At 41.0% G+C, this 20183-nt stretch overlaps 1 protein-coding gene across 2 annotated transcripts in view; it reads right to left on the bottom strand.

The window, feature by feature from the left end:
• LOC121931625 (perilipin-3-like) overlaps positions 1-12890 on the bottom strand; it is a 20791-nt gene extending 7901 nt beyond the window's left edge. The window contains exons 1-4 of one of the 2 annotated variants that reach the window (XM_042469591.1): positions 12809-12890; positions 11131-11214; positions 4948-5033; positions 1898-2093 (exon numbers count right to left, since the gene is read on the bottom strand). In XM_042469591.1, coding sequence (XP_042325525.1) covers positions 1898-2093; positions 4948-5033; positions 11131-11214; positions 12809-12875 — 433 coding nt within the window. In that variant the 5' untranslated portion in view covers positions 12876-12890. Of the gene's footprint in view, positions 1-1897; positions 2094-4947; positions 5034-7497; positions 7995-11130; positions 11215-12808 lie in introns of those variants that run through there. The other variant, XM_042469592.1, reaches the window with a different exon arrangement.
• Positions 12891-20183: the final 7293 nt, after the last annotated feature.

Below are 20183 nucleotides of genomic sequence, written 5' to 3'. Positions count from 1 at the left end.
AGAGTATATTTATCTATACAGACTAGACAGTATACGGACGTTTGCTCTGATAAGAGGGCGCTTACATCTGGTGTCCCTCAAGGAGCTATTCTGTCCCCCATGCTATTTAACATTTACATGAAACTGCTGGGAGAGATCATCCGGAGACACGGGGCACGGTGTTATCAGTACGCTGATGACACCCAAATATGCTTCTCTGTGTCCCCGACTGATGCAGTAACTAGGGAATCTCTCCTCTAAATGCCTGCTTGGAGTTGGTAATGGGCTGGATGAGGAAAAACAAACTCAGCTTGAATCCAGAGAAAACGGAAGTACTAGTGATAGGCTCGCCTGGTCTGGGTGGTGAAATTTGTCCACCTGTCCTGAATGGGGTCACGCTCCCCCTGAAGGACTCAGTTCGCAGTTTGGGGGTGCTTTTGGACTCGTCGTTCCAGCTGACTTCTCAGGTGGATGCAACAGTCAGAAGCACCTGTTACCAGCTTAGGCTGATACGCCAGCTGCGACCCTACCTAGGCCAGGAGGACCTTGAAACAGTGGTACATGCTCTGGTAACCTCTCGGTTGGATTTCTGTAATGCGCTCTACATGGGGCAACCCTTGTACCAAACCTGGAAGCTTCAGCTAGTGCACAATATGGCAGCTAGGTTGGTCACTGGATGTCCCAGGGCCGACCATATAACACTGATTCTGCCTGATCTCCATTGGCTTCTGCTCGCTTCCGGGCACAATACAAGGTGTTGGTTATAACCTATAAAGCCCTAAATGGCTTGGGTCCAGGGTACTTGGAGGACCGGCTCTCCCCATATAGTCCGCCCCACACACTCAGGTCGTCTGGGAAGAATCTGTTGAGGATCCCGATAACGAGATATGTATCAACCTCACAAAGGGCCTTTTCTATCTCGGCCCCTGGGATCTGGAACACCCTTCCTGAGGAACTCCGCTCCGCCACCTCCTTGGATCTCTTTAAAAAGAGACTTAAGACCTTCCTGTTTCGGCAAGCCTTCCCCGATGCTCCTTGATGATATATGACTCCCCCCTATATGTACAGCATTATCGAGCACATTTAGCTGGCCTGGATTTGATGTATGGTTTTTAATCTGTATTTTGAAACATTTTTAGTTAAGTTTTATTTATGTATTGCAATTTTTATCCTGTATTTTGTATTTGATATTGCAATTTTTACCTGTACACCGCTATGATCAACACGGAATAGCGGTTTATAAATAAAACTTATTATTATTATTAGTAGTAGGAATGTGCCTCATCTGTGACACATGGACCTTTGCTGTCTTCAGCAGCCTTTCAGTGGAGGCTACTAGGATGGAATGGAAGTTTGCACTGGTATATAAACCCCTTCATAAATTGTAGATCTCTTTGGGTTAGAGATACTGTCATTCAGAATCACTATTCAGTGGTATTATCCTAAGGCATATTGGCCACTTGCAACCCTCTGGATGGTTTTGGACTGCAACTGCCATCAGTCTATATCCAGTGCAAAGTTAATGGGAGTTGCAGCTCAACAACTTTGAGTGGCCAACAGATTCCTGCTCTTCAGTGGGAACCATACACCTAATTGACAATTTAAAAAGAAGTCAAGTTCCCAGTAGGACAACAGTTCTTATCCTTTGATCTTCCAGATATTTTGGATTTCAGCTCTCAAAATTCCTGTTGCCTGGGATTTCTGGAGCTGAGGTCCAAAACATCTGGGGTGCCAGAGGTGGAGAAACAATGTCATGAAGAATGTGAAGGCCAAAATGGTATTGTGAATGTAGAATTAACTTTTTGTCTTGGTCAAGTGATGAGTAAAGAACAGTAACTTAATGGAATGGTGGTTCTATTTTAACACATTACAATTAACTCCCACAAATGCAGCTATCCATATCTGCATTTTGACTCACGTTGAGGTTCGAGTGTAGTCAAAAGTGGTTGTGCCCTGCTCACTGCAGCTCCGGTGAGGGACTTGACACTTTTTTCTGCCCCATTACACACTGTCTGAAGGTAGGAACTTTTTCTTTTAATGGAGGTGTAGTTTGATGACACCAGGTCACAGACAGAGCATACCAGAGGCAGACTGCCAACTCTCTTCAAGATATTCTAAAATTGAAACCCAGAAAGAAGTCATGAGTGCAATACCAGCCAAGCTATTTTCCCTATCTGAATTGCTTCAGACTCTCAAGAGTTGCTTCCTTCCCCATAATGAGTAAAACAACAGGTGGTTGTATATGACCTGTATGCATTTTCCAGTAAGAAATCACTGCCGCAGAGGGAGGTGAGTAATTCCAATCAATAAACAATAAAAGGGAATGTTACCTCCCCTCATTATCTCTGCTGCCTAGAAATGATGTTTCCCCAATTTGCCAAGATGAATTTGAACTTTTTTGCTAAACACCCTCAGAACAGAGGGCAGGAGATTATATATTTGGTACATGTTAATACAAAGTCATCTTCTTCTTAGTGCTGCATCTAGAGTAGGTCTACATCCAGAAATGTGTTGGGTTTCCAGACTGAAAACTGGCAAGAGCTCTTGTACTTTAAATGTGTAAAAGAGCAAATTTCAGAAGGTTTTGTTTGTTATACAATCAGGTAACCAGCAACTGCTGAAATTCCCTCTTCTACACAGCCCTCTCCAATTTTTACTCTGGCAACTCTAGTAGCTATGAGGGGGGCAAGTAAAATGAAGGAAAAGGGTAAAACATAAAGGTTTGAATTCAGAAAGAGGGGGACAGCTGAAAAGGAGGGGAGCTGCAGTTGCCTCTGGTAAGGAGTAGGCCCTTTTCATCTTGAATAAGGTAGTGAGATTTTCGGTTATGTATTTAGGAAGGAGCGAAAAGGAAATTCTTTATAGTGTAATATCTATATTGTATCTCATCTATTTTGTATTTTTTATTTAGAGCTCTAAGGTTGCATGTACATCTTACAAAAGTACTGAGCAGCACAGGCAGATGAGTTGAGGTCTGCATTGGTACTTCATTGGATGTGTCAGATTTAATATATAATTTGTTGTACAGTGGACCCTTGTTATACGCTGGGGTTTGGTTCCAAGATCCCCCGTGTATAACAAAATCCGTGTATGCTCAAGTCCCATTAAATATAATGACATAGCAAAATGGTGTCCCTTATAAAAATGGAAAATCAAGGTAAATTTATACTTTTTTGGAATATTTTCAAACCGTGTATGCTTGAATCCGTGTATAAAAAATCCGTGTATAAGAAGGACCGACTGTATTGTTGTTTTATATCTATCTATCTATCTAGATAGATAGATGGACTTAAATTGTGATTGTGTTTTGAATATTAAATATTTAAATATAATTGGTCCTGTAGAACTAGGGTTGCCATAATTCTCTACAACCAAACCGGGACAAAATGTAGAACAAAATTTAGACCAAAATGTAGGACAATTGTAGGATAAAATTTAGCCCAACATGTAGGACATTTAAGAAAAATGGAGGACATAACCAACTAAAAGCCAAAAACATTAATATATTTTTTAAAAAAACATTAATATAAATCCTTATATTATAGAGATCTTGTTGCACCTCTGAGACTAAATGCATCTGAGGAAGCAGACTCTTTCAGTTAATAATAATAATTAATAATAGAATTAAAAGACATAGAGATTTTGCAGCACCTCAGTCTGAGACTAAGTGCATCTGAGGATATATATGCGAGTGTGTGTGTGTGTGTATACATATTTGTGTGTATATGTGTGAATGTGTGTGTATATATATATATATGTGTGTGTGTGTGTGTGTGTGTGTGAGAGAGAGAGAGAGAGGGGGGGAGAGGCCAGGCTCCCTCCGCTTTCTCTTCCTCCTCCTCAACTCCTCCAAGTTCTTCTTTGTCTCCTTCTTCTGAGGAGGAGGAAGGAAAGGGAAGGGGGGCTGGACTTGTTGTGTTGTATACACAGACACACACAAGAGCCAGGGAGGGAGGCAGGCGCGCTCCCATCGTTCCTCAGAGGCAAGTCCAGCCCCCCTTCCCTTCCCTAAGAAGAAGAAGGAGACAAAGAAGCACTTGGAGGAGTTGAGGGGAAAGAGGAAGCGGAGGGAGCATGGCCCCCCTCTCTCTCCTTCCCTGCTGCTTGCACCCCCTTCAGAGCAACGGAGAGGGCCTCCAGGCATCTGACCGCCCCCCCCCCCCCCCCCTCAGATGGGAGCTTGCCTGCCTGAGAAGCAAAGCAGAGGGCAAGCCAGGGCCCAGAGAGGAGGGAAATGAACGGAGTCATGGAGAGCCAGTGGGAGAGGCTTCAGGGGGCAGAGTTTCAGCTCCTGCGTCCCCAGCACTGGCCAAGACCAGAGAAGGAGGAGGAGCTTTCCCATAAAACAGCCGGGAGAAAGCGACTGCAGGCCTTCACTGGAGGCCAGGCCCAGGACATATATTAAAAACTGGGCTGAGACATTCCTGAGGCCCCCAACCCGTGAAAGTCCCGGGTAAATCCGGGATATAGCAACCCTACGTAGAACCCAGAAAGAGGTACATTATCAGTGTTTAATCACCTCCACTGAGAAGGAACTAGACACCTACCAAACAAAACACTGAACCAATAAAAGGCAAAATAACCTTGACCTTCCCCTTGTCTCTTGAGTCATGAGAGAAGATGGATCCAAGACATGGAAAATCATTCTCAGGTTTAAAATCTAGAATTCGGTTATTGAGAAAAATTCAATATCCAATGGTTATACAACACTTTCCTTTCCCTCGAGATACTCTTTTCAGGATTTTTATATTCTGCACTCTCTTTGCCCACTAACCAGTTCTTTTTCTCCCACAGTTTTAAAATCGCTTTACAAATTAGGATAGTGATACCACTAATGAGACAAAATTTGTACAGTAAGGTTTCTCTAGTGGAAAAAAATAAAGTTTCCTAAGCTAAGCCAATAGATAGAAACACCAATAAACTTTCCCTGCTAGAAGAACACATAACCAAATTTCAGTACAAAACTACCTCTTCTTCCAGGCTTTCTTCAGAGGTCTCTGAAGACATGATATGTGATTCTGGCTTCTTAGTAGACATGATGGGCTCGCTGGTCACTGAATGAGAAAAGACAAGACATTAATGTCTTAATGAATGGATAGAAAGTGAGTCACAAATTAACTCCAATGGCTAGATAATGCCTATAGGAGCAAAAACCTAAGACAGAATCTATAACCACTAGGGTGGCCACCGTAAAAACTGGAGATGGTTTGTCTGCCTTTAATAAGTTGTGTAGAAGAGGGAATTTCAACAGACACTTCCTGTTACCTGGTTGTGTCACAAGCCACCACTGCAGAAATTCCTTTTTCATTAAAGACTGAGATGTTGTCTCCAATTTTTAGTCAGGCAACCATAGCAAAAATGAATTTAAAACATCCCAAAGCATCTCTTTAAAAATAGTTCTAAAACTAGATAATTAAAATCTCTCAGAGCTTAAGTATGGTGCCTAGTGATGCCAATGATTTTACAAGTACACAAATGCTTGTTTGACTTAATGGGTGGAGAGGGATTGCCTGTTGCAGGACAGATGCACTCAAGCCCATGGTGCACAGATGTGTGATCCAGCATCTTGCACTGATTTCTATCTCTACTACCATAAAAGTCTTGGCTGAGGGCTTTTTCAAATTGCATCCAATCTAAATGTTGTGGTCAAAAAGTTCCAACCTAAACTAAGCTAGTGATGCGGACCTGTGTCCAGACTTTCCTTCTTGAAAACTAAAAAGAATTTGGATACCACCCAAACACTCAAAGAAACCTCCCTTTCTCTGCCTCTTTTCTTTTATATTTTAACCAATGTTAAAATGTTTAACCAGGGGGGAAACACTAAATCCATTTCTCAAATGAAACCAGCAGAGGGAAGCAAATGCCTTCTGACTCTGTTGGCTGCTTTCACTTTGGGGCATTAAATCCTCCAAGTTACTCTTTGCAGGATAATTCATTGGAGGGTTAGGTCATTCAGTCCCATATTACAACATGAAAACATCAAAGCAAGTTGTGAAAAAAACGTACATGACAGTGGAAATCTGGGGTCATTTTTGGGTTTAGAATGCTAAATTTCTATAAAGCCAGCATGAATGGCCCTCAGTTTTTCAGGCCTGTGTAATTTTTGCAAGTTTGTCATACTCATAAGTCATTATGAGGTGAATATCAGGCAAGGCTTTAACATATGACAGCAGCAGCAGCAGCAGCAGTATTGGCAGTCTGGCTACTGTTTCATATCTTGCAACAGTCTCAGTTTGGTGGGGGTATCCAATTAATTTTCTGCTGTTCCATCTTTTCAGCTGCTTTTAGAATGCCCCAGTTGTTTTCCTCTTCCTCGCATTTTCCTTATTTCCATTGGTGTAAACTGAGTTCCAAGTCCAAAATTAGCTTGCGCTCAGTGGAATGGGGAGAGGTGAGGAGAGGGCAAAATCTTGCCTTTCCCAATAGGTTCAGACTGGGGTTTCAATGGGGGAGGGGGGGAGGGGTGCAGACCGTACCAGGTGACACTCTAAGGGGGGGACACCACTGATCCACAAACATTTGCTTTTGGACAGAAATGGGCAATAGCATGCGCCCACCTCACTTTAAACTGACAAACAAATAGTGGGCTCAGTCTTAATGGGATGAGAAAAGAGAGGCCCTAGAATTTTTTTTTAAAAAAAATTAAAATAAAATAAATTTATATATGGGGTTACAATTTATGAGTATCATTAGTACAAAAACATTACTAAGGACTCTGTATGGTGTTGTCAGGGGGGAGGTCAATGGGGGGGGGGGCAACTTCATGAGTTACCGCCTCCGGGTGATGCCAACCCTAGTGACGTCACTGGGTTCAGGCCAGAGAATACTGCTGCACTCTCTCTTAGCCTGCTTGCCCTTTCTCATCAATAACTTCTGCCATCTTGACTACACTCTGTGTCCCAGTTTTCCATCTGTGAAATGTTGGTATGCCATTTCACATACTTCACCAACACCCTGTGCAGACTGGCCTTAAAGGCCAACTTGGGGGCGGAGTCGGGGTGTTGCATCTATATAACGCATGCCCCAGCACTGCTCCACACGGTGCGTGGTATCACAGAGCTCCTCTGGCACTGTGTCCGCATGATGCAGCACCAAAGGGGCACTGTATAGCTGCGGTGCCACAGCTATCACAGCCTTTCCACTTTTTGCAGGTCCTTTTTGCTACCTGGAAAAGCCAGATCAGGGCTGTGATGTGCCATCTGGCTGAAAAAGGAGTGGCTGGAGGCCACCCTTTTAGGGCTGTGTGTACAGCCCCCATCTCCTGGACCTAATGTCATTTGAGAACATAGTTTGGAGAGAAATAATGCTTGGCATCAAATACATAAATAAACAAAGGGAAAGAATATTCTGGAAAAATAATCCATGTAGTCAGTTTTCTAGTGAGATCTTCTAGCAATGTGGCTGACGAAAATAGAAATCTTTCTGGGGGGGAAATCATGAGAAATTTTAGCTCAGCTGTGAAACCAGCACCATCCCTCATTATTTATTCAGATTCAAAAAGCAGAAGAGCGTTATTACCTTTTTGTCAGGTAGCACCTAGTTTGGAACGGAAGGAGAGTGTCTGAATTATTCCATTCGGTTTATTTCTTCACTGTGAGAACTCATTAAGTTAACATTTTGGGCATTCTTCATTAGTGGAGGGCTACAGTGCCTCTCCGGAAGATGCTTCTGGTGTCATGCTTTCAAAAAGTCACCCCCAGAATGTGTGAGGATGAGTGTAAGTCTTTAAGACAATTCAGAAAGAATTGGCTAAAACACTTGTGGGGAAAACCATCAGATTCTGGAGTTTCCATTGTTTCTTCAATCTGTTAAGTGCTGATGTAGCAAGTAATGCCAATAATCAACCAATCAGGTTTCAGATGTAAATTGGCTTCATTATGATTGCTTGCCCACCTGGATTCAACAGGAGTTTAATTTTTAAGCCATCAATCCATTGTTCACTTGCTTGGATGTTGAGTCCATCAAATATAGTGGAGCTTGCATTACACATGTACAATCGGCCCTTCTTATACACAGATTTTTTATACACAGATTCAAACATACACAGTTTGAAAATATTCCAAAAAAGTATAAATTTCAAATATCAAACCTTGATTTTCCATTTTTTATAAGGGACACCATTTTGCTATGTCATTATATTTAATGGGACTTGAGCATACACGGATTTTGTTATACATGGGGGATCTTGGAACCAAACCCCCCAGCATATAACAAGGGTCCACTGTATAGAATCAGATGTCTGTAGAATCTGTCTTTCAGAAAAGAAAATGAGTTTCGTTCCTAAAATGTTTAGTTTCTCCCTCCCTTGAAATGTTTCTCCTTTTGAGGCAAGTGTAGTAGGCTGCATAGTTTTAACATCCATAACTCTTGATAGCTAACATACTATACTTGTCCCTCCACATCCACTGGGGTTAGGAGTACAGGACCCCTGTGAATGAGGAAAAACTGCAAATAAGAAAAACATTATGTTTTTACCTGAGAGAACACCTCTCTAGGAATCTCTAGCTCTTCCAGTGCAACTCTGTGGCCAACATCTGCCGGACCCCAACCACAGAATTGTGCTGAGGCGAGGAGCCACAAATGCCTAGTCGAGTGTTCTCTCTAAGACTCTCTAGGTTCTTCAGTGCAAGTTTTGGTTAAAGCTGACCACAGAGTTGTGCTGGAGGATCTAGATATTATTAGAGAGAACATATTAATCAAATCCATGAATAATGAAAACTGCAAAAGTCAAAGCCACAAATGTGGAGGGATGAGTGTACATAGTATTTTCCATGTCAGGTCTCTAAATAATGTAAGATAGCTGATCCATAATGACTAAGAGGCTTAATTGCATTACAAAAGTAAGACAAGAGGCAGTGGGATAGAAGCAGCTTTCTGTTTACCTCTCTGCATGATATCATAGTACTTCTGTTCTCCCTCCAGAGGGAGATGGTCATAAAAGCAGATTTGCCAAATGGATTTTTCCAGCACAACAAAAGGCACACTTTTATGACTGTCCTCCTCAGGAATAGAACAGAGGTACTTCAAGGGCATGCAGAAAGATAAACCGAAAGTCACTTCTGTCTTGCTGCCTCTTGTCCCATTTTTAAAATACAATAAGGTTCTACTGTGCAGGATTCTGTCCATCCTCTTTTCTCCCTACTGCTGAGTTCCTGAAGTGGAAACTACTCTGGGACTTTGAGCTCAGTTTGCAGCAAGTGATGTAAGCTGAGAACTAAGGGGGAAAGTAGAAGAAAGAGAGAGAAACTGGGACATTTTAAAAGCAGCCAAAAAAGTGAAATAACAGAGGATTAATATTGTCCCTGATAAAATGTTACAGTTCGAGGGTATGCCATGGGGGAAAGGTCATTGATATATGGAGAACCCAGAAAGCTTTATTTGGAGCAGGCCCTAGGACCTGCAGTTCCCCATTCTGCATTACAGCAGACTACTGTGTGAGGGATAAAAGCTAAAACAGTGAAGCGTATGATAGTAATAAAGAACAGCAATATGCAGGCTGGATCCCTAGCTTCAGATGCATAGAAGCCAATGGTGAGTAAAATGCAGATGGTTTGTTTTTCTCTTGTGTCACAGTTATGACATTCAGAGCAAATCTTCAAAGTGCACCTTGAACAGGCCCTAATTCGAGTGAAGTCTTGCTTATGCTTACATTTGAAGTAAAAACTCCTAAAATATTACTAAGAAAATTAGATTTGCCTTCTTGTTAGTCTTTAAATGCAGCTCTTATTCTAAAAGAAGTGTGGGCTTTGGGTACATTTCTATTAAAGATACGTTGTTTTTCCAGTATGCCATACTGGTAATGGTTCAATTTGCCTGATGTGCCTTAGATGATGTTCCTTAGATGCTAGATATGATTATTTCAAAATTCCTTTTACCATCAGGACTTTCATAAAGGTCATGAGCCTCCTGCCTAATTGCATTGCTTCAGAATGAAAAGGAGGGTGAGTCATCAGTTACCGGCAGTAAGTGGAAAAGTAGCTTAATATTCACCTCGCACCTTCTGCTACACTTGCAACAACCACAAAAATGCTAAGCAATAGCACATATATGCACTTGCCCATTACAAAGTATCTATGCATCATTGCATCCAAGATTCAGACATTACACCTCAACCTTTGTCCACCAACATATTTCTGCAAGATATTGCCATTTATAAAATGGTACCAGAGGGGCAAGGAACCTTGTTTGCATTTCAAAAACTAGCTAAACATGGAGAATTAACTACTTAATGAATTTAATGTTTCTTCTGTAGCTTCTGCCAAGGGTCCAGAAGGTACATTTCTCTGGAGAAACTGGGTCTGTACTTACTCTGTACATTAATTATGTAATTTATTCAGCAAATGTGTGAGGTTAGGAATATTGTGAAGCAGAGATGGGGAACTATGACTCTTCAGATATTTGGCCTAGAATTCCAGTCTAGCCCACATAGACATATCTTAGCCTATGAGTGGCAGCTATGCATCTCCACATGCATACTTTCCAAAATTTGACAGATAAAAACTAGGACATGTGTGGCCAAGTGACTTCACAGTGTGGCCAAGATGGCAAAAGTTATTAATATGGAAGAATGCACAAGCCATAAGAAGCTGCAACAGTTTGCTTTTTCTCAAACCTACTGGAAAGGCATGATTCTGTTTCTCCTCTCTTTTCCCCATGCCCCTGCTGAGATAACTGAGTGCAAACTTTTGCATTTTGCATCCAATTTGCAACAATTTGAGAAAGCTGAAGGCAAAAGGAAGAAATGGGAGGAGGAGAGAAAAACTAGGACATTTTAAAAGTGGTTGCAAAAGTGAGACAGCAGAGGATTAACTACCACTGTCCCTGCCAAATGAACTAGTATATTAAAAACTGCTCTCAATTAAATACAATTCAAAAGCAGAGAGGCTTATTATCATCAGGTTGGCCACAATGACTACATACACAACAATAGTGTGGAATAATTGAGATCTGCATCTGTGAAGAGACCACTCGCACTGGTGGTATGGATCTTCAAGCTATTCAAGGGTAAATAAGAAGTTAATGTTTTTTTCAGCTGAGTGCCAACAGAGACAGCTTACAAGATCATTTTCTAGTCATTGTGGCATCCATGCAAGTTCTGACAGTGGAGTTATCTGGGAGAGGGCCACAGCAGGTGTTCTGTATGGTACTTACCAGATGGAGAACTACCAGAGAGTACAGAAGCCCCAGGTGAAATCATCATAGCAATTGCCCGACGCAGTTTATGTATCTTCAGTGCTAGATTAAAATACAGTATCCAGGATGGGTCAAATTGATTATGCAGATATAGAAAGTTTTAAGTTGAGAACTTTGCAAAACTTTTGTACATATCTGTAATAAGTTACAACAAATGACAGAACAAAATAACTTCACAGGTAGTTGAATGAATGGGAATGAACAGACATTATTGGCTTAACAAGCAATAGTTTCTGATTAGTTTTCCAATATTTCCCTTAAAGGGCAGCAGTTTTTCAGTTTTCTACACCATTTTCTCTTAAATAGTCCATGGTGCTTGAAGGTTGAGTGAATCACAAACATGTTGACATAGGTGGGTGGGTGTGAGGGGAAAGAAAAAAAGTGATGCAACCAGAGTATATCTGTGGGGTGAGGGCAAAATGAAGGCATGGCCCCCCAAATAAGAATTCTTCCCGCCTCATCCGAATTTTCCTTCACTCCCTAAATTTCTAGCATTGCAGTTAATGCAAACCTTAAGCTGAGCAGATAGAAAGACAGTTTAGACATCCAAAGAAAAGGGGCAGGCCAGGTTATTAAGGTAATGTGAACACAGCAAATATAAGTGTTCTGGGTATTAACAATTTTCAACATCTTGCTGTCTGGAGTGCTAGAAATTTGGGCACTGCAAGAAGGTTTTGTGTGTGTGTGGGAGGGAGGGGGGTTGTGTGTGTTAGAATTCTTATTTGTGGGGCTATGTCTTCATTTTCGTCTCACTGTTGCTAATACCCTTGGATGCAACAGATCAATGGCAAAGGTTGATGCAGACTGTAAGAAACAGCATTGTGGAACACCCTTCTTTAGCCTGGCACTTTTCAGATGTATTTAGGAATAGACCCCAGCAATCCTGCTCAGAAATTAGATTATGGGATTTGTATGTATCTGACATATGCCAGGTTGGGAAAAACTGCTCAAAGATCACTCCTCAAGGAACCAATAGTGAAATGTGCTACTTGCAGGGAAAAGTGAATATACCATTGTCTCCCTTGGTCCTATGATTTCTGACAGTAACAGTAATGATCAACATAGCAGCAACTCAATACCCCCACCCAATGTGAGCATAAAGGCATTCAGCTTCAAGCTCACTAAGAGTTAGCAAAATATGTTAAGCCATTTCCAGTACAATTCCAACTTCTGCGCATAGCCGCAGCTCCCCCAACACTGCAAAAGAGTCAGAGTCCAGGGTTTTTCTTTATCATTCTTTGGGAAGAAGTGATGAGGAGAGATTGAATCACAAACATTTGATTTCAATAGTTCTCCTTCCCTGGGTAGTGACTTGCTGGAAGAGGATGTGGTGAAAATTGTGGATGTGAGTGGCTAGATGTTGCTTTAAAAGTGGTGGAATTTGGAAAAAGCTGGCCTTTATCAGCTTTTCAGACCCCAGTGTGGTCACTCAACAAAACATGTTGTTTTCCTTGCTGGATCAGTGAAAAAGAGTGATTTCATGGTAAATATTTTGCAATACTTAATCAAGTATGAAAAGTAATTGTCTTAATTAAAGTTTTCTGTGAGGAACACATTAACATGGCAATTATAATAAGACTTGCAAGATATGTAGGAAGATGTTTACCCAGAATCAGAAATACAAATACTGTCTCACTTTTTTTCCAGAACTTCTGTAGCTTCTGGGAGATGTCTCTTTCCTTTCCCCTTCCCAGAAGTGGCATTTCTCTTATACAGTATAGTGCTGTCCTTCATAGCATTCTGAATCCTTCCTTCCATTTGTCTTCCACGCCCACACAAGAACACATCAACAATCCCTCAGACTGCTGCCTTAGAATACTGAGGCCATAGCAAGATGGCATCTGGTTAGTTGCATTCAAAACGCTCCTGGAGAGGTTGGCTTTGCTTCTTTCATCCTATTGTTGGGACACAGAATGGTCAGTTCAGTATCCCCTGACATGCTTTCCAGTAATTAAAATTTCACAGATGGCTGGAAAAGTTCATGGCAACAATGACAATGATGGCCCCAAATGCCCTGCTTTTACTTCTAGCCTAGTGGACCATGCAACCTGTGATGGAGGTCCTGTTCTAAACTGGGGGCACCCACGGTGAAGGAAGGCTCACATTGTCCTAAATATCTATATGATATGGGATTATCTTGGATTAATTGCAGCAGTAACAACAATTTCTAATGATTTTCACTTGGATTTAGAATGTTTGAATGCACTGCCTTGGAGTGTTGTGGAGCCTCCTTCTTTGGAGGTTTGTAAACAAAGGTTTGATGGCCATCTTTTCGGAGTGCTTTGATGGTGTCTTCCTGCATGGCAGGGGGATGGATTGGATGGCCCTTTTCAATTCTATAGTTCTGTTATATTTTGACTTCTTAATGTAAACTACCTTCAGAATACTGTGTATCTACCAGCTCCCTTTGCTTTACTTTCTCTCTTTTTTCATGCTTCTTCACTTGCAGCACCACAAACACTATTGCCTTCTGCTGCCTGGTTGTTGTTGTTGTTGTGTGCCTTCAAGTTGTTTCCGACTTATGGTGACCCTAGGGTGAGCTTCATCAGGTTTTCTTGGCAAGGCTTGTTCAGAAGAGGTTTGCCATTGCCTGCCTGCTTACCTGCCCACAATGTATGAGATACTTTTGTTTAAAGTCCTTTAGAAGACAGATAATAGCAGCATGAAATGAATTGGGTGGGAGAGGGAGGAAGAGAGGGTTGAAGTTACAGCTGCAAGGGAGGGAGGAATGGCATTGGGGCCAGGTGAAGCAAGCTGGCAGGAGAATAGAAGGAAAGTGAGAGGTGGTTCAGTGGTTAGGATGCTAACTCTGATGATTACAAGATGAGCAGGTCAGCAATTCAAATCCCAAGTACCACGTGATGGAGTGAGCTCCCATCACCAGTCTCAGTTTTTGCCAATCTAGCAGTTCAAAAGCATGAAAATGTGCAAGTAGATAAATAGGCACCACTTTGGTGAGAAGGTAACAGCATTCTGTGCAGTCATGCTGGCCATATGACCATAGCCCTTAAAGACCAGGATGACGGCGACCTCCCAGAGGACATTTTCTGCAGCTGCTCCCAATTTATGGAATGGTCTGCTGGACGAGATCTGCCAAATTACCAATCTAGAGAGCTTTAAAAGAGCCATTAAGACAGATCTCTTCCAGCAGGCCTTCCCAGAATAAAATACTCTGCCATGAATAAGACTTCCCAATTATTGAACTTTGCCCATGATGATGATTATTTGGATTAATTGGGTTTTAATATGTAGTTTTTAATCTTATACTGTTTAATCTTGTTTTAAGGGGGGCACTATGTATATATGGATGTATTTTAACTTGTTGTACGGTGCTTTGATTGCCTGGCAAAAAGCAGTATAGAAATAAAAAAAATATTGTATTTATTTTATTATAGAGTCGTTTTTGACAATGCTGGCTCTTTGACTTAGTAACAGAGATTACTACCGCCCCCTACATGACTTTACAATCTTGTCAAAGGGGAAACTTTTATCTTTACCTTTAGGAGGTATAGCAGATGGGTGCGCAGTGTAAGGAAAAGGAAGGAAAGGGAGGAGTAAGAGATGCAAATAGTGGAATTCAAAAAGCATGGGAGGGAAGAATGGCTAAAGTAAAGTGAGGCAAGGGGAGAAGGAGGGAAGATAGCTGAGAGGTGGAGTGTCAGGATGTAAGGAGCAAGACAGGTAAGCATAAGGCAACAAAAGGTGCAAGACAGAGTAGTGGTGGCACAAAGTGAGGCATGACGGGAAGGAAGAGTGCAAGATGCAAGTGGTGGAATGCAAGAAGGAAGAGGGGAGAGGTTAGGAAGGGAGAGAGGTACAGATTAAGGGAAGAGGCATTGTGAAGGCACAAGTTGAGGGAAGAAATAGTGAGATGTGGGAGGGCAGACTGAGCAAGAGAACTACCTACAAGAGGCAAAGTACAAGTGAAGGAAGTGGGTTTTTGTAGATTTGTCCATGATTTTTTCCACATTTTGCCAGTGAACCAGATGACAGTAGCTCTCATGTATTTACATGAATCTGTATCATTTGCCACCTGTAAAATACACACAGTAGCAATGTATGCACAATGAAATGTTGTTGTTGCAGCAGCTGCTACTGCTGCCAACCCAGGAATGCACATGTTCCTGTCTTGCTATTAAACTCCATAGCAACCTTGCCAGGTAGGTTTGCTGAGACATAGTGATGGCCAAAGGTTACCCAATAGATTCCATGGCCCAGCTGGGATTTGAATGCAGGTCTTTCTATTCCTTGTCCAATGCTGTAAATGTTACACTGGTTCTCTCAGAACAGTGACTACAAAAATGCTACCAAATCTTAAATACTGTGGCAGAAAATGCAATTATTAACTTGATAAATCTGCATAATGACAATGCAAATAAATTATATCCATAATTATAATAAAAGGCATAATAAGCTACCCAAGGTTGCCAGGAGGGTCTGGAATATGAGAAGCCTAGGATTTGGAGAAAATAGTAATGTTTCCAAGGTCTGAGTTCATCATATTCTGTAGCCTTGAAAGTTATCAGTGTCCATATCAGAACGATTTCCAGCGCTCTGATGCTTCATGGTTCAGTCTGCAGCCCACACTGAGCTCTGAGTCATCCACTTAGATTACTGAGGGGGAAGAAAAAGAGGCAAGAATAACCTTGCAGCAGCTTCAAGATGGAAGTGTAGAAAGAATCTAGTTCTCTAGGGGAGGAAAAATAATAAAAGCAATCAAGTATAATTGCAAATGGCAAGCATGAAATATTTCCTCCTTTTTAAAAACCTGTAACATTTGTGCAATTGTGTGCTGAAAAATAGCTTTAAATGACAAGCAGTTTTTCTAAACATACAGGCAGAATTCCATTTTCCGTCAGGGTTATGATTGGGCTGTAATTTGGAGTGAATTTGAGGTTTTTCCCAGCCATCCAACTTGCCTGTGCTTCTGGTTCTTGGTTTTTATTAATATTTCTTTTTCACAGGTGCAAAGCTTTATTGACGCATTTAGGGATGTATAAATCCTCCTTCCACATGGTTCTGCCGAGCCTCTAACAGAGCCGGTGTATGGCATAAGAGGCTCAGGGCCATAATGTTGCCTTTTGATTTGGGCATGTCCCTTAAAATAAAGAAATTTGCACAAATATGGTGTTGAACATTCTGCAGCTTGTTATAATATTGTTCTAGGCCTGTGAGCTAAGCCAACACTGAGTACAAAAACAGTTATCAGTAGTTCTGTGGCATTCAATGAATAGGATTTAACATTTCACTGGGTGACCTTGGGCAAGTCATATGCTTTCAGCTTCAGGGGAAGGCAGTGACAAACCTCCTCTGAACAAATCTTGCCAAGAAAACACCATGATAGTTTTGCCTTAGGGTGGCCATATGTTGGAAATGACTTGAAAGCACACAACAACAACAACAACAACAACAGCAATTTCAATGATTATCAATTCAGTACAAATCTCCAGTTCTTTTAAAATTATATTTTATATACACCATCCACCAAAATCCCTAAAATTCCACCTTAATGTTTTTTTTTTAAAAAAAACATCTCTTTTATAATTTGTTTCTTTCCTTTGGATCATAAATCTTTGGTTTAATTAAACATCAAATAACAAGACCCATCATTCATAAATCCAGTAAAGACTGTCCTCATTTCTTTATACTTCCTATGTAAATTCAAACCTATTTGTTGTTTGTTTGTTTTTGGCAAATTTTGGCAATTGTTGAAACTGGGCATTAATCCTCAAGTTACATGAAATCTGGGGAGAGAACAACCTTTCATAGAAAACATTTCTGCTGTCCCTCCCCAGCTGCTTGCCCATACAGTCGCCCTCTCCACACTCAGTGTCAACCTTCCATTCTACATAAATCCTGATTTCCCTGGCAATCTCTCCCCGCATCTCTATGATTTCTTTCAAAATGCCAAGATCTTGCCAGTACACATGTGATATAGCTTTGCCCTGTACTTTGATTCTGATGCCCTTAGCAATCTTCTCCAGCTTCCAAAACTCCTCCAAAACTTAATGCTCTTCCCTATCACAGTGGCAACTGGACAGGATAGCCATGTGCAGTTTATGTTGATTAAGCCAAACAGAGTGCCAACTTCTATCTGTGGATAAACCTTCAGGCTCCTCCAACTTCAGGCTGACTCCTATGCCTTGCTTTTCTGTAGTGGATCCCACAGTTTCCTCCAGTTCTCCCTCTTCATCCTCATCTTCCTGTTCTTCAGGTAGTCCCAAACTCAATCTGTTTTTCATACCAAAGTCCTCAATATCATTTTTCAGCAATTTAAATTCTTACAGAAATTCTTGCCACATCTCCACAATTTCATCTTGTAAAGGTTCCATCTTCAACACTCTTCCCTTAAGCCTGATCTAAGTGTAAAAAGTGTAGCAAAACACTTTTTTCTCCTGAATGTCTCTTCTGGCAAAATGTAGGAATGACACAGTCCGGTGTTTAGCCTTTACCATCTATTTCAATGAGAGCCCTGCCAGTTTCTCAAAACAAAATGGTCATCTTCCTTAGTCCTTTGTTACTTGCAAGATGATACAAAAACACTCACTCTTCCAACATGATCAAATTAATTTGGTCATTTCACATTACTAATGTTCTTTTGTTCTTTCTTCACACAGTATTAAACTTTCTATTGTTGTTGTTTTGTGCCATCCATTTGTTTCTGACTTATGGCATATTAAATTTTCTAGGCACAGTCAGCAATCTTGAAACTTCTGAATAATAAAAAAAGGCAAGAAACTTGCCTAGGCATTGATGTCACTGATTTGAAGATTTCTTTTTATCCAGTAAATGCAATTATTGAAAAAGAAAGTGTATGCTGGCTTAATGTCCATAAGGCATGCATGCAGTGGGGTGAGCAAGTGGAATTTGACCTTCAACACCCTCCTCTCTTTGCACCATGATTGACTATTGTAGTCTTCACAGGCTTGAGAGGGTTCACAATTTTTGTGGGTGATCTCCTCTGTTCCCCCCTCATAAGGGGAGAGAAATCACCAATTGGGGTTGTCCCCAGACCTGTAATCACCTGCAGCTCTCACATTCATAGAGCTCAGGAAAGTGATCTCAGATGACCATTTCCAGAACCAGAAGTCCCATTTGTTCTAAACTTTTGCACTCTTTCAGATAAGTTCGTTATCATCACATTTTGTGCATTTTCAAAGCTTTCCGCTTGCACTTAACCAAATCAAAGCTATGGGAAATCACTTCTTTTTGTTAAGCTACTAATGATCCTGACATTTTCCAAAAGCTTCTTAGGAGGATTCTAGAGCTCCACTTTCTTGAAAAGCTGTTATATAAATTATTCCCATTTTCACATCTAAGCAGGGTGTCTTCATTTGGCAGAGAAGAAGAGATTACCCTTATTTTCTCTGTATGATCAGACTCCGCAAAGCAAAACAAAAAAAAGGAGCGGGGCAGAATCCATCTGGCTAATGCTTGTTGTTGTTGTTGTTGGTTGTAGCTTTACCTAAATAAAGAAGTTCTCAAAATCTAGGTACAGTACATGAACCTATAATACAGTCTTCTCCCATCTGATGCTTGCTGCAATGGCAGTTATAGTTCTACACATTTGGAGGCCACTATGTTGAAGGACAGCTTCTTTATTCATACATTACAAAACTGATGGGAAAAGCCTGATAAACATGATTGTAGAGCTGTCAGAACTATCCCTTGTGGTTATACAGCAACACTAAGAGTGCTGTTAATTGTAATAGTAATGCAGTGATTTCAGCTACTATTAGATTATGAGCAAATATACAGGTTTTCATCTTGAAGAAGCTGTATTTCACTCTGTTTTATTAGTCCATTTACCAATGCAGAGCAAACCCAAGGATACATGCATGAATTCTTCCACTGACTCCATATTGGGTTATCCAAAGAAGGCAATTGTTCTTTATTAGGGCCTGGTCCTGTAGAAACTTGTCTCCAGCATAAACACCTGCATACTTTAAGTATGGCCTGCAGTTATGCTTTCCAACGGCATCCTGATGTGTAGGAGTCATAGAATTGTAGAGTTGGAAAAGACCTCAAGGGCTACCCAATCCAGCCCCATTCTGCCATGCTGGAACACACAATCAAAGCACCCACAACAGATGGATATCAGAAGATAAGTTCAAAGACCTAGCCATATTAGTCTGGAAAATCAGTATGCCAAGGGATCTTGTAGCACCTTTGAGACTAACTGAAAGAGAGACGTTGGTAGCATAAGCTTTCGCAGACTTTAGTGTTACTTCCTCAGATGTGTGTTGTGGAGTGGAAAGTCCATGGACAGATCTATATAAGCAGTCTGTATGTGAGAATGTCCATAGGAATTGAAAAGTCTGTAGGTGTGGAGATGAGATGACAAGTTCAGTTTTAACAATGGCCATTGGTGAACAAGGCAGGAAGAAGGATGTTGTCTAAAGCCAATGTGAGTGTATAACCATATGAATGAATATTGGGTTATAATGTGGGAACTCAAAAAAGATGTGATGGCCAAAAGAGTTCCCATGAGGTTGCGGGGGGCTAGCTGCTGTAGGAAGTCATTGTCTCAGTACAACCTACTGTTGATGGACTGCAGTTTGTGTATATACAGTAGACTTTGAAAGAGCATCTGAGTCCACTTCTGCATTCATTGGGAGTATTAAAACTAACATAAACGAACTATAATGCATCTGAGGAAGTAGGCAGAAGTCTACAAAAGCTCATGCTGCCAACTTCTTTCTTTCAGTTAGTCTTAAAGGTGCTACAAGATCTCTCTACATACTGATAAATGAACTATGGTCTTGGAAATTTTTTGTCTTCCAAAATGAGTCTCATTGGGATGAGAAACTGAACCATGATAGAAAATCAGCTGACTGAACCTTCATCTCTCTTTAGGGGTTTCAGAATTGACAAGTAAAACTGCAGACTCATCTTGTACAATAGTTCAGTTTTGGTGTTAAAAGTGTATGGCTGCTAATGAGTGGTCTTGAAAGATGGTAACTGTAATCTGACATGGTATGCTACAACTTTCAATAAATATTGTGCTCAAA

The sequence above is a fragment of the Sceloporus undulatus genome, chromosome 5 (genome assembly GCF_019175285.1).
Source record: "Sceloporus undulatus isolate JIND9_A2432 ecotype Alabama chromosome 5, SceUnd_v1.1, whole genome shotgun sequence".
NCBI classification, from domain to species: Eukaryota; Metazoa; Chordata; class Lepidosauria; order Squamata; family Phrynosomatidae; genus Sceloporus; species Sceloporus undulatus.
Note: the sequence above shows the minus strand (reverse complement) of the source record. Positions and strands in the feature narration are given on the sequence as shown.